Here is a 15,450-nt window from a genome sequence, read left to right on the forward strand (position 1 = left end):
CAGAAGAGCAAAAATGTAATATTAAAGTCAAAATGTTTGCATATTCTGGTGACATTTATTAAGATTTTTTATTTATGGATATTAATCATTCCATGCTGTTACTACTAGATAATTTATGGGTAGAAGAAATGCTGATAAAAAAACGGTCCAACACTCTTAAACTTAACGACTTTTATGCTTCACTGAACAAAATAAAACCTCCGGAGGACGTACAGAAGATGATGGTCTTGTTTGGCTCGACCTGCATATGTGAGACATTCAGTGTCATGAACATTAACAAAGCCCATCACAGATCCAGCTTCACTGACCAACACCAAAGGATCTATCCTGAGAATTGCCACAACAAAACTTACACCAGACTTTGATGCAAAACAGGGAGATCAACAACACTGTTCCCACTGAAATTGAAGGTCAATTTTCCTGCTGTGTTTATTCAACTGAAATGTAATTAAATTAATTATTTAATGCATTTGGAAAACAATTTGCTGCATTTGTTTGCTTTGTTACAAGTTACAGGTCAAATCTTGCGTGTAATTTATAGTCATTCATTCGTTCACAAAAACACACCATATTTTCCTGGCCCGGCCCCTCGGCCAAATTTTAGAACCCAATGTGGCCCTCGAGTCAAAAAGTTTGGGGACCACTGCTATAAGGAGAAACGAACTAATTACGTTTGAATCATACGGTATGTGTTACATCTAATTACAAAACTGTTGTATTAGCTTAAATGTTCAAATATATAAATTATGTTGACCAATAAATAAATATATGTTTGTTCTCATGTCCTGTTTTCAATAATACACTGACAAAATGGCCGTTTTCAGCAAATCCCCACAAGATTAGACTGTCGATCATTTTGTCAATAATCGCTGTACACGCAAACCCACGTGATGCAGGTACATTAGCATAAGCATCTCAAAAGATCCCTCCAAGTACATTTCTGCCACCTTGAAGCTTTAGCAGTAATAAGAGTGAAGTGCTAAATTGCTTTTGGCTTTGGCAGTTTTTCTAGGTCAGTCATTTTGGCGGGATAAAATTTGCACGACTCCTTCAGCTTGCAGCTACAGTTACTTACATTCACCATTCAGCTGACTTTGTACAGCAGACAAAATGCTTTCCCTTGGTCAAAAAGAGTCCGCTCGAGCGTGGCCAATCACACTGGTGGCAACTCTGTGCAATTACCGTACACTTAACTGCATGGTACACATTTTAGCACACTCATTGAGCAAGATTACAAGATAATGTTTTGATATTGTTGAAACCTTTCTTGTTTCATACACTGTCCGAAGTGGGAGCTTGTGTGAACAGCCCACAAAGCCTTTCCTTCTGATAAACAGCTGTGGGGGGGGGCGTGTCTAATATTTCCCTGGCTGTTTCTTTGTGCAGCTGAATGCCTCTCCAAGTCTGCTCCGAGTGTGATTGGACATGTTGTGGGGATCTGGCATGTCACAGATACAGATATGTTTATGGGATCTGGAGATTCTACTCAAGATAACTCCATTGCAGTTCCCGGGTTTTACATGCACAAAAGTTGAAAACACGGTTTAAATTGGAGTAGGGTAGCTGTCCTGTTTTCCTGGCGCGAAAGTATTGGCAACTGTAGTTATTTAACCAATTATATCAAGAGACTACAACTATAAATGTGGTACTTTTCTCGCTCCACTTTCCTTTTTAACAAGGCAGAGGAACAAAAACATCCAGGGGCTTGCCTTTACCTACTGGATGTTCTATTCACTACACCAGGAGTCAAAAGTGGAATAGAGAAGTTAAATGCTGCTCACCTCTCTGTCCATGCTGTCCAGGTCCTCCTTGCACATTGTGTACAGAGGCATCGTTTCAGACATGCTCGGTTGCCGATCCCGACGAGACGGCCCTGGCTGCTCATCGTCTGGGCTCAGTCCTGCGGCGTCTTCTGCTTGATTCTGTGGACTTCCCCTGAGAACCACATTGACAAACTTGTGAGTAATCCAAATAATTATGTAAAAAAATAAATAAAAAAAAGAGTCTCCCAAAAGCAAAAATGCATGATTTATTCTATAGAAATTGTATGCTGCCACTAATCCAAAAGTAATAGCTTATGTTACAGTTTATCCGTTCCAAAATTCAGAAATAACACTGATCATACGCTGCACATCCGAAAAACTGTTGCTTCACCTGATTTAGCTTTTCTGTACCTGAGACTAGAAGGGTCAGACGGTGAGTTTTGGAGGAAGGGTGAAGGCCGACCCGGTGGAGGACCCCTACGGATGAGTTTCCCTGTAACCGGGTCGTAGGTGCGGACCTCCGGGGGCGGGAGTGAAGCTCTGGCCTGGACAGGGAAGGGCTGAAAAACTGACTGCGTAACTGAGCCCTGTGCGTCTGCGAATGCGGCCGGACTACTGCTCCTGTTGTGAGAAAAGCATAGTTGTGAGTTCATTTCGTTGTATGAAGTGATCTATTACAATTAGTTAGAGCCGTCATTACCGTGGTGCCCTGGAGAAGTCTTCCTTCAGGGGATACAGTTGCTCCTCCACTCTTTCCCAGCGCTCCAGACAGCTCCACAGCCAGTCGGGGTTCACAACATGGAGGTGTTTACATGCCTGTGCCTGCCGGACCTTCTCTGTGCCTGGCAGACAAGCAACAACTTCAAACAAAAATACTAAGATTTGATTCTAGTTTATCGTTTTCTCGGCTTTCACGGTGTCTGCAAGTCATTGGCAGCACTTAACCAGACTTGATTAAATACCAAAAACACCAAAGTACAGGAGTTTTGAGAGCACAGCTAAAACACTAACAAAGATAGCTCCATTTAGCTCTTTCATTCTCCATCTCTACCGTTTGAGCCACGCAGATGGGTGGTTAATACAAATAGTCACCAAAAAGCTGTTCTGTCAATAATTATTAGGCTGCATTTTAAAAAGAGCAAAATGTGCTTTTTCTCCAGGCAGTTGGTATTGAACTATAACATAAGTCATAATAACTGCAATATTGATCTAAAACGGCTTGATAATAGAAACAGGTCCATTAACCTCCAATGCAAACTGTAGAACTGAAAAGCTCCGCCTCTTCATAGGGACATTTCACTGTGACAAGCTGCAGATTGTCATTTACAGGTTTTTCATTTGGAAAAATGTCTGACATTTTAGAACCATGCATGTATCACTCAGACTTAATTTTTGAAATAACTGCAACAAAGTACAGGGATGTGGGCTGGAAATCATGCATTTAAAAAGAAAGACATAAACCACACGATACGTAGCCTAACATCAGTGTAGCTGGAGCAAACTTTTATCAAGATGTTATTTACACTGCCCTATGATGGGAAAGGTTAAAATCAAGAACATCGAAGGCTGTGGATGTTTGCTGAATCAATGCTTCTTATCCATGGGTTTCAGAAGGATGAGAAAGAGCCGTTACCATAGCGATTAACCATCTAAAACAAAACATCATATCTTTTGAATGGGGAGAAGTCTCAAAATCCTGCATAAAACAGGAAGCTGAAACCTACAAATGCTGGAAAATCAGTGTGGATGGTCTTTGGAACTGATCATTTTTGTTTTGTTTGGGCCAGTCCGCTGAGAGTAGTCTTTCTGCTTGAACAACGCTTATTGATGTCCAGCTCAATGACACCAATCTGAATCCCTCCGCTCATTAGTCTCGGGTGTAAGAGCTGTGCACTGGCTCGTGATGCTGGTGGTCCGAGTTTTCTCATGCATGGATATTGTTTATACTTGATGGTTATTTTTACGTCCTTAGTCTAAAGTAGTTTGAATTATTATTATAGTGGGTGAATGGAAACTAACATACAGTAAGCAATTGCCATATCTGAGTAAGTTATAACTTTATATATTATTGATAACACAAATTGGAAACATGCAATTGTGGTTGTGGATCTGCAAAATTAGAATATCGACTATATTGTCTATAATTAAAATTAATAAAATGAGCTTCGAGAGGGACAGATATATCAACTGAAATCTCACAAACAAAGGTATAAAGTGATATTTTGAGCACTTTAGTGATACATTTAATGGTCCATTCGTGTTTTGTGCAATGGTTCAACCTCAAACACGACATTTACAGGCACATTTTAGCATATTCCTGATGTTTTGTTAGAAAATCATTATTGAGATCATGGAAAAATATTCAGTATTGCTATATCTCAATTTTTTCCCTCTGTGTCTGCTCAACGTAATTTAGTGTTACACAATTTGATAAGAGAGAAAAACGTATCGCGACAGTTAGTGGTAGCCATTTTTTTAACTAGAAGTCAGACAGTAAAATTGACTCTGGCCATTACATACCTGCTCGAGCTGCTATGAGATGCGTTGTCCGGTTTGGATCCTGAACATTGAGGATGAGGTTCTTGCTGATGTTCGCCCCTAGTGCTCTGGCATGGTAAAACTCCCTTGTCCTTTCCATTGGATAATTGGTCGGGTACAGCCCACTGAACACCACCGTCGTACCTTCCAACGCTTTGCTTTTCAGCTCCGGTGCGATCTTCCGAATGTCCGGCGTCTCTGGGACTTCCTTTTTCAGGTAGCGGTCGTAGCGGGCAAAGTACTCCGCGTGGATCCTGTCAAGCACCTCCTCCAGATAAATAAGGTGATCGTCCCCGTCAGGATCTTCCTCCTCGTCCTCCATGTTGTGGTCCAAAATCTCCTCCCCTGTCGTGACGCCCGACTGTTCGCTATTTTGAGATTCCGTTTCGGGTTCTTGTTTTTCCGAGCAGCCGTTACCGAGGCTCGTGTCCGGAAGTTGCGCGTCTTCCGGACAGGTCCCTGCTTTAGTCTCGTCTTCTTTCACGGACTCTTCCCCTTCCAGTTTAGATTTCCTGTCTTTTGTCGCCTTGCTTTCACCGTCGCTGTCCGTTTTGGTAGGTTTGTCTGATAATGAGTCACTATCGCTGTCGCTGGAAAGGTCAAAATCCAGATTGTTAGTTTTGTGGTCGGGTGCGGACGAGTTGGTGTTGGCGTTTTGCGAAACAAGTGTCCTTTTGTCGTCTTCCTCATTTTCGGTTGCGCTGCTTACCACAGTCTCCATTTCGGAGCCTTTACCCTGAGCGGATTTATCTCCTCCCGCGCGAGAGGGATGCGTTTGTTCGTTTGCGGATTTTCCCTGATTGGAACCTGCAGAATCTTCCGCGCTGTGTTCCTTTGTCCTTTTGCTGAGGCCGTTGTTTTGTTCATCGGCTGGTCCTGACGCTTCGGCGCTCTCGGCCAGACGACTTAACTTCGCTCCTGAGACGAGAAAGAAGACGTGTTTCAGTTTAAATCATTAGGTTGACAAATTGTGTGCTGGGGTCAGGGTAGTTAGTGTGTGCATCTTTTATGGTTTAATTATGTTGATTATCTTGCAAAAATAGTTGCGCATTACGGGGAATTATTCTGTCAATCAGGTTGATCAACATACCTTTACGCTCAATGTTTAGAGTGAAATTACACAGCACATTTCCTGTATTTGACATGCAGCCTACTGACAATAGAAAAAGTCAATAGTTCAGTAAAAAATACCCAAGAGCATAATTGTTATGACCAACCTAATGTTTGGGGCAAGGCAGGGTTCATGCGGGATAAGATACGTCGGATGCCAGAACATTTAAAAGGAGATTCATCTGAAACCTGCTGTTGCCATCGTTAACATCTTTTTAATAATGTTACAGTGTCTTGTTGGTCATTTGAAAAAGATCTGTTAGTATTCCAAACCACAACAAGCAGAGTCGCCTATTCAGTCGTACAATTCGCTGAAAGAGAAAATTACGCCAAATGACATAAAATGCCCTGGTATAATAAGACTTAAATGCTGGTTCCTGCTCTGATCACTGCCTAAATCTAAAAGGAACTCTTGAAATAACAGTAATTTGAGTTGTGTCTGGAAACGCTGCTACAGAACACCAGGTTGAGGAGTCTATTTTAAAATTAACAATGCCTGATCTTCAGATGTGACTCTGGTCTCCAAACACTGCTCTCCTGCTTTGGAATATATTTTCATTAACAGCAAACCATACTACTCTCCACGTGAATTTGCCTCTTTCATTCTGGCCGCTGTTTACATGCTCCCAGCTCAACGTGCCTGACTCCACCTGCAGGTGGATCACTGACTTCCTGACTGATCGGAGGCAGTGCGTGCAGCTGGGGAAGAATGTCTCAGAAACATGGATTTTCAGCACAGAAACTCCACAGGGCTGTGTACTGTCTCCTCTGCTCTTCTCCCTCTACACAAACTGCTGCACCTCCAGCCACGACTCCGTCAAACTGATCAAGTTTGCGGATGACACCACCCTCATCGGGCTCATCTCAGACGAGGATGAGTTTGCCTACAGGAGGGAGGTGGACCGGCTGGTGTCCTGGTGCAGGGGTAACAACCTGGAGTTCAACACCCAGAAGACAGTGGAGATAATCGTGGACTTCAGGAAAGTCACAGCCCCCCAGCCGCCCCTCACTATCGCAGACTCCCCCATCACCACTGTAGACTCCTTCCGCTTCCTCTGCACCACCATCACCCAGGACCTCAAGTGGGAGCCCACCATCAGCTCCCTCATCAAGAAGGCCCAGCAGAGAATGTACTTCCTAAAGCCAAGCTGCCATTGGAGATTATGGTGTAGTTCTACACCATAGTCCATCCTCACCTCCTCCATGACCGTGTGGTACGCTGGAGCCACAGCCAGGGACAAACAGAGACTACAGCGCATACTGCGCTCTGCTGAGAAGCTACAGACTTCAAAATTTGCAGGACCTGTACGTCTCCAGGGCTCTGGGACGTGCAGGTCGTATCACAGCCGACCCTTCTCACCCTGGACATGGACTATATGAGCCACTCCCCTCAGGCAGAAGGCCACTCCCCTCAGACAGGAGGCTACAGTCCATCCGGACCAGAAACTCCTGCCATAAGAAGTTTTTTTTCTCTCTGCCGTTGGACTCATGAACACTTAACACCTCATAACGCCACATTAACAATTATTCAACCAATACTATCCACGCACTGTTCACTTTCTGCACTATTTCCGACCATCTATACATTTCTGTGTAAATATCTGTGTACATACCGTCTAAATATCTGTGTAGATTTACCTTATTTTACAAGTAAATTCTTAATTTATGCATTCCATATTTGACTCTATATAGACATGGTTATTATTTTCTTATTCATCGTTTTATGTTGCACCTTAACGTCGAGACAAGTTCCTATGTTTGCAAACTGTACTCAATGACAATGGCAATAAGCCCTTTCTGATTCTGTAGAATGAACCGAAACAGCAGGTGTTTGCTAATTGATGGCAGTGATTTTGAATGGGTGGGCCAGAGACATACTGGCCGACTCCCAACAACAAGCTCTAATGATGAAGCTATTCAATCACAGGCTAAAGGTTGGATGATCAGTGCCCTACAGTACATGGTGTCGATATTAGGGCTGTGTTCAAAATATCGATACGGCGATATATCGTCACGGACTCCGTATCGATACTGAGTCACAGCCTGTAGGCTTTAAACGAGGTGAAATAGTACTTTTGATCTGCTGTTTGTGCTGCTGTGGACCTGATCAGAAGCTGATCTGTGCAGAAGATGCTGCTGCAGCATGTTCAGACCAGGCCAATTGTTTGGCAAGAAACATGTAATACTTTACTAGAATATGTTCCTTATATTTCTATTTGGATCAGTTGGTTGGATGTATGAAGTTATTAGAGCAGAATGGATTTATAAATAAGTGCTTTGTGGATAAACATGAAATTTCATACATTTTCTTATTCAGAGTAAAAACATTACCCATTTGGTACATTTTTAAGACCCTTTTTTCAAAAATGTATCGGGATACGTATCGTAATGAGGGAATTGTGTCGGAATATACAAGTATCGGGATACGTATCGTATCGTGACCCCTGTATTGGGATACGTATCGTATCGCAAGGGTCTTGGCCCTAGTCGATATATAATTGAATTTATATAAACGTCATACTTGATGGCTTCAGCCCTCCATTTTTTTAACCTTTATTCAACCAGGAAAGTCCCATTGAGATCAATCTCTTTTTAAGGGAGTCTTGGACAAGACAGCAGTGCAGAGCATTTAAACAATCATATAAATAAAAACTGTTACAAACCATAGATCCCATTTCCAGACCCTTAAAATACGATTGCTATTTCACAAATGTAAAGATATAACACCAAAACATGGGTCCAAGTGTAAATGCACTGTCCATGTAACAAAAACAAATGACCATTTTATAAATGTTACTCTTCACAAAATCAATACATTTCTTACACATTTTGGTGTTTTTTTTCCCCCAGAAACGAATTACACGCAAGGAATTATGTCCATGCCAAGAACAACTAATCTATTTTATGAAATAACTTTTATGGGATTGTCAGAGAGTAAAGCCAGAGTTAGACACTGGCCTTGCTCAAACCCTAGACTTTTTGAGCTGCTTGTGAGTGATAAATGAGAGAAACACTTTGTCCACACCATGTCAGCCTGGCACAAGACATTTTTCTAAGAAAATGTCTAGTAAAAGCTGTTCATTTGATTCCTGTGCTTGGGTATATGTAGGTGTATTGTTCATGCATGTACCTTTCCTGGCGGTCTGAGCGTCTCGTGAGCCTGGGGGGGCATTGATGTCGCCTGTGCCCTGGAAATAGGTGTATTTCTTCACAGTGATGAGGTTAGGCGCAAACTTCCACACATCCTCGCGGTCGTCAATGATACACACCATTGAGTCTCCACACGGGAACAGATTCCTGCACAGAGATAATGAAACATACCACATTATACTACAATGTTTTAAAAGAGATGTCAGATGTATCCATTCACACCGCGCAGACAAACACCTCCTTCCGTGCTCTGAGATGATAGAGACAGATTGTCCGCAGTACAAACGGTTAGAGAAGCAAAGGAATGATTTGGAGGGATTCTGTGCTGGCAACAGCTCGTATGATCAAATGTGCAGACTGTCCCGTAATAACCTCCCAGGAAAAGATAATGAGGCTGGGTTTGAATACCAGGAGCAGTGATGTCTCTTTCAGTGTAGGAGCTCAGTGTATGTTTGACAGGAAAAAGTCACTGGTGTCAAAAGTGTGTGAAGACAGAAAATCATTCTCACCTAAGATTCCCCGTCTTTGAGAAAGGATCGATACACTCATCTCTGGACAGGATCCGATGAGAGAACAGCTTCTTTTCAGGATCCAGGAAGCCTAAGAATATAGTTACATTTGGACATATACATTACCTAACTATTAGATATTGTACTGCAATTTATAAAACAACTTTTTTATTGGTTCTGTTATCCCAAATCACCCTTGAAAAATAGGTACTGTGCCGCTCGGTGGTCGAATGGATAGCACATATGCATGAGCAACCCGCAGTGTTGCAAGTTTGAATCAGACTCTCGACAGTTTGCTGCAATGTCCTTACCCAGTCTCATCCCCATTTCACGCTATATTGTCCTGTCTAATAAAGCCAATGGGCCAAAAAATACAAAAGAATCAATCTCAACAGATTTTTCCCTGGTTAATGCTACGTCATGCATGTTTACCAGGTAATATGATTTAATTTCTAGAAACACAGAATACTGCCATCTACATATTGGAATCAATTTATTTAATTGTTCTTTTACATTTGGTGGGGATTTAAAAAAAAAAAATGCAAGTGGGTTGCTTTAGACACAAGCAAATGCATAATGGCAGAGTTATTTCCAACTCAAAAACATGAATTAAATCAAAGCAATGCTCACTTTGCTTTCAGTCTCTTAAGCAGACAATTATGCATAGTGCTTTAGGAAACAACCAGGTCTCAAAACCAGATTGAAAAAGGTTGTTCTGTTTTTCTCTATAGCAAAGGTTAGAAAATCACTCAAAAACAACACTTATTTGCTTTGTTCTTCACATTTTTTTTGTGTTAGCCCTCTTTCAACACAGCTTGAAACCCATATTACTGACAAAGTATGAACGCAGCACGGTGCCATCAAAAACCTAAACTTCTAAGAACAAACTTCGCCCATTCTAAACGGAGACCTGAAGTACTGGTTGGGGCAATGCCTTTCACAGGCTTCGACAAACCACAACAGAATAAAATGTCAATAGTTGGAGCGCTGCCCTGAAACCAGCTGACCTCCCAGAAGGAGGCCGAGTAGTAAAATCCAATTCAAAATGCATTAAACATTTATCACTTTCTATGGAGGCAGAGCTGTGCTGGATTAGGACTGCCTCGATATTATACAGTGTGAATAGAGTGTGTGTGGAATACGGAAACACTGCAAATAATAGAACATCGATATGCTAAAGATCCCATTTTGCATTTGCTTATTCTTATAATATTTAGTAAGTTTGACTAAAGATGGTGACACAGGGAAAGTCAAAATGGAGCTATTTGAAAACATTTTTTTTGAGAATAGCTAAATAAAGCACACCTCACTACAGCAACAGCATACAATCTTATAAGCAAACACCACCCCCTTATGGACATAAATAGGATGTGCAAGAAGATAAACAACATTTCCAATAGATAGAAAATTGGTAGCCAGTATATTTCAAATAACAGTTTAAGAGTGCAATCGCCAAAGCATTAAGAGTCCTGAACAAGGGCAAACAGTCTTCTGTGTGACTCCTGAAACTGGCTATGTACAGTCAAAATAAATATAAATATAAGCCAATCGCTCATATTTTGGCAAAAGGAAACCCTGACCCTTCAGAATAGACAAAACAAGCCTTTTACCTGCAATGGTGTGAGCATAAAGCCGGCTCCCGAATGTGAACACGTGGAGTTCATATAGTTTGGCAATTTTCTCCAAGAACTCCTTACAGTGTGGACGTAGACGGGTGTGGAGCATGGGTTCCCCCCGTCCGAGCTGGAAGTGGAAAATGCCCTAAAAAAAAAAGAACAGTATCACCGTTACCTTAGAGAATGTTCCATGATTTCATCAAAACACTACTTATATTTATTTCCTTTTTAGAAGCAGAAATGTTCATTATTTCAAAGGTTTCATTGTTAAACACACTTCAGTTTCCCTTTAATAATCTACTTGACTGTACAATATCATATTTGAACATTGCATCTATTTATATTCACATTTTTGTAAAGACTTTTTTGCCCAAAGGTTTTATTTGACAGGACAGCTGTAGTATGACATGGGGAGAGAGCAGGTAAAGACATTCGGTTGAGGCTGGGAAGTGAAACTACTCCGACGAGTTGACAACGCCTTATCCCCTACACCACTGGCGAGCGCTCCTTTACTTTTAACAATAATTCCATATCTATTTAAAATGATGACATGACAAATGTGGAATGAGAATGGACGATACAGAATGGACAAAGTGGGACAATTATTCAGAATTTTGTTTTAACCATATGTTCTCCCTGGTCCAGCTTAATGTTTTTGTTGTGGGGTTTTTAGGGGGGAGTTTTTCTCTGTTTTCGTTGTGTTGCTGCTGTTTTTGTTTTTTTGTTGTTTTTTTGTTTTATGTTCTAATAAAATAAGATAAAATAAATTGAATTCATTAAATAGCAACGCAACAAAAAGAATGGACGATGCTGCATGTGAGATGATGTTGAGGAGGGTAAATGTTTTCGTCTGTACATATCTGCAAATATCTAAATATATAGAAGTGTTTTGACGTAAATACTTCATGTTAGTACTTTAATGTTATGCCAGTTGTTCCTTTTTTTGCAGCAACATGCTAAAAAAATCTGAATAAAAGCTTGTATCCCAGAACATTTGAATAAGCAGGATCCAAAAAGAATTACGATTGCTGTCCACAGTGAAAGTACCTTGTTGGACATTCTGTGGCAGTGCTGTTCCGTGGTGTGGATTAACGTCTGGTCTAAATCCACCATCAGAACCAGTTTCTTGTTCCGGTGGAGTCTCTGCTGGTCTTCTCTGCCGAGCTGCTCTGCTTGCTGTTGAGGGTCAAAGGTTAAAATGAACACGCATGCACTCACACATTGTAATTTGAGCAGAAGAGTGGAGGTACCTTCTTTTCTTGTGTAAGCTCTTAAGATACCTTCATCCCATGACTCACCTCAGAGCTGACCATCAACTCAGGAACACTGTGCACCATGGAGACTGTTGCTGTGGAGATGGGAACTTGCTGCTTTCCGTTTGAGCTCTGCAGCCTGAAAAAATTGAAGTAAATCAGCGAAAATGACATTTATAAAAAGGAGTTTGTGCTTTTTTCAATAAAACGACCCTGCAACATCTTTCAAAAGACAGGTAGGGAGTAAGCAATAGGAAATGTTAACTTGTTACGGTAAATGGTAGATTGATATGGAAACCAAGAGTAAAATTTCCAAAACAGATGCGATACTTTATAAATAAAACCTTTATTAAATAAGACTGCATATATTATACTAATCTCTTGTGTCTCCTTATCTATCTTAGCGTTCAGAAATCTGAAAATGCCTGAAAAGCATACTTGAATCGAAAAATTAAACTACAAAAAAGGCTACGGTAATATAATTAAAGCTGGATTTCGTGATTCTACTAATGAACATTTTATGATTCAAATTGTACATGATTTATATTGTATTGAGATTTTAATGTGCTTGTATTATTGTAATGTACCTTAATTTGTATGAACTGTGCACTACAAATACATTTTGATTTATTGATCGATACAATATATCAAATCATATGGACAATGTTAGGAGTATCCAAAATTCTATATTGTGTACAAGGACCTCTCTGTAGGCATTAAAACCTTCTTTAAATTATGATGTTGAAGATTAGTTTAGTCCATGAAGATCGTTACATGACTCGATACATGATATAAAGATGATAGGTGCATGTTTAACTGTGGTTTAAATAGCTGTTATTTGTGTCAGATGTAATGGCATGATGTCAGCTTTAAGATTATTTGTACTAGTTTACAGATAATGAGGAAGAACACAGTAACAGAGTATTGTGTCCCATATGATAAATGTGACGTGATATAAACAAGATACATGAGAATATCAAAGTGTCAAAGTTCACAATGTCAGTGATCAATTTAAGTTAACTAACACTCGTCAAAAAAAACTTTAACCTATGACAAGATCATATATATGAATTGTTGTAGTAAACAAAACAACATGAATTCTTCATTTAGGATAATGTTTTGTTGGATATTATATATGGGTCATTTATATGACACATATGCAAGTTGCTGCATCCCAAACGTTTTTTGGTTGCAACTATTACAGTTGGGAAATATATTAGAAAAATAAAAATAAAAAAATATAACATAAATTTTCTTCATTTATAGACCAAACCCTGATTGGCGTTGCAAATTACAGCTATAATAACATTTAAGATACATTTCAAAACATAGATGTGTCTACATCTGTCATAGCAGCACATCAAAGCTAATGATAATAATGTAAGATTATATGTTGGTTCGAATTTGGATGGAACTATTTGTGGGGCGGAAGGATATGGCTCAATACAATAATTGCAGATGCCATTGTGTAAAGAAAGCTAGAAACAGTGATGGTTCCAGCTTACTATCTTCAGCTCACCAAAGATAATGGGTTAGGGTCATAGTTTAAAAAACATTTTAAAAAGGAAAATAATCCGTACTTTGTTTCTTATAGTTTGGCGCCATCTACTGGTATAAATAGCGATATACAGTCATATTCCCACAAGAAACAGAATATTGTATTAACTTACTGTGTCAAGTCCTGGCCACATTCAGCACACAGCCCTTTCATTACCACAGGATGGCTGCATTCTTCTATTTTGACAATAACACCACTAAAAATACAGAAAATAGTATTACTACAGAGACATTACAGTTTTACAGCGTACCATATTAACACACACATTTGATGCGTCAAAGTCACACAAAAATATGTATTAACTTTAGGATGTCACAGTATCAAATTTTAGTGTTATGATTATTGTAAGGAAAAACGTCACCATTTAATGATTATTCCCGATTATTGAAACTGTGACCAAACATCAGTAAAATCTATAATTATCTTTCATTCTCGCTGTTTGCTATTCCTCAGGTTTGTGACCGACATTCCAGAACTGAACTTTCTGAATGACAAAATAAAGAAATATTTAAAAGTACTAAAAGATCTCTTTTTGAAATGTAAAATTATTTTTTTTAAACGGGCTAAATATGCTTCGAAATTTGTCACGATTAATATTTGGGTTCTTACAACAATATTGTGAGCAAAATAATCACAATTCTCGATTAACCGAATAATCTTGACATCCTTAATAACACTTCACTTAAATAGGCCTACATGTTCATATTAAACATACATACATCAAATATTCTATAACTAAACAGGTGGCCAACAATGTTCTCGTTTCAATATTACAATAGTCGACACGTTCACTCGTCAAATGTGGATGTTTGCGTCAGTTTGAGGCAGATCTGGAAACGTTTACTTGTAGATAAGAAAAACATCAACAGAAGCTGCTTGAGGACAAACTCACTTGGAGCTTCCCTTCATCTGTGCATAACTTTAATCTCCAGACAACAACCAGCGTGTCACTGATCGCCTGTCTCAGCCGCGCCAGCGGCACAACACGAAACAAACACGGCGCTTCAGGGTAAAAGCGGCGCGGCGCTGGACATGGGCTCACGTCCTTTTACTTTAAGGTTTCAGCAATTACTTCTTATATGCACTATTTGTAAGATCAGGATGTAGTTATGTTTATTTTAAAACACCGAAACAAATGGTTGTTAAATTATTGTAAACGAGACGACGCTTTATTATGAAGGCAGTAGTAAAATCAAGCATGTTTATTCTGATTGACTTGACAGATGTAAATTCTGATGCTAGCAAACAAGCTAACGCTGTTAGCTCCGTGCAGTGGTTACAGTGGCTTTAAGAGCTACTGTCAGAGCCAGGACAGGAACACGTGCCATGTGCATAGTGTCTACGATCCCCACATCGTGCCCTGTGTGCTCGGCTCCTCACTTACCCGGGACGAAGCACTTGTCCGACCTGACAGCACAGCTCCTTCACTACTCCTGCACGGTCTGCCTTCACCTTCTTCTCTGGGAGCCTGACACCCTCTGCGCCCTTCTTCTCCTGGGGAATCGGGACAGCCAGGGCCAACACGGAGTCCATGTTGATGAAAGAACCGGGTTTGACTTTCCACTCCAGGAGGCGGAGAGGGACAGCTCCGGGGGGTAAACAGACCTGAGCCACCTGCACCACGGGGCCCTCCTCCGCCGCAGCGCCTCCGCCACCGCCGCCTGACTCTGCGGGAGGCTCGTCCATCTGCTCCGCCAGCTCCAAAACACCCAGCACTTTGAAAACGACCCGCTAACTCTGTCCTAGAAGGTCTCCTAGTGTCCACGGCGTCAGTAGAAGCTGCGCGGCATGTTTCTGAGTGCGATTTAAACAAATGTGATGCTCTCGGCTGCAGCTCACTGAGCGTGTTTCGCTCTTCCCGCCCGTAAACAGGAAAGCGCCACACTGCGTCAACACGGCCCACTTCCGGTGACGAGCGCAGCATCGAGGAGCGAGGACTGCAGGACAACTGCT

At 40.8% G+C, this 15,450-nt stretch overlaps 1 protein-coding gene across 1 annotated transcript in view; it reads right to left on the reverse strand.

The window, feature by feature from the left end:
- ctdp1 (CTD (carboxy-terminal domain, RNA polymerase II, polypeptide A) phosphatase, subunit 1) overlaps positions 1–15,450 on the reverse strand; it is a 53,948-nt gene extending 38,498 nt beyond the window's left edge. The window contains exons 1-11 of the mRNA XM_072447726.1: positions 14,882–15,450; positions 13,610–13,693; positions 11,985–12,078; positions 11,734–11,862; positions 10,681–10,831; positions 9,071–9,161; positions 8,542–8,708; positions 4,284–5,219; positions 2,464–2,605; positions 2,175–2,384; positions 1,782–1,935 (exon numbers count right to left, since the gene is read on the reverse strand). Coding sequence (XP_072303827.1) covers positions 1,782–1,935; positions 2,175–2,384; positions 2,464–2,605; positions 4,284–5,219; positions 8,542–8,708; positions 9,071–9,161; positions 10,681–10,831; positions 11,734–11,862; positions 11,985–12,078; positions 13,610–13,693; positions 14,882–15,183 — 2,460 coding nt within the window. The 5' untranslated portion in view covers positions 15,184–15,450. The remainder of the gene's footprint in view (positions 1–1,781; positions 1,936–2,174; positions 2,385–2,463; positions 2,606–4,283; positions 5,220–8,541; positions 8,709–9,070; positions 9,162–10,680; positions 10,832–11,733; positions 11,863–11,984; positions 12,079–13,609; positions 13,694–14,881) is intronic.

The sequence above is a fragment of the Eucyclogobius newberryi genome, unplaced genomic scaffold (assembly GCF_026437365.1).
Source record: "Eucyclogobius newberryi isolate DKJ021-1_F unplaced genomic scaffold, fEucNew1.0.hap1 SCAF_16, whole genome shotgun sequence".
NCBI classification, from domain to species: Eukaryota; Metazoa; Chordata; class Actinopteri; order Gobiiformes; family Gobiidae; genus Eucyclogobius; species Eucyclogobius newberryi.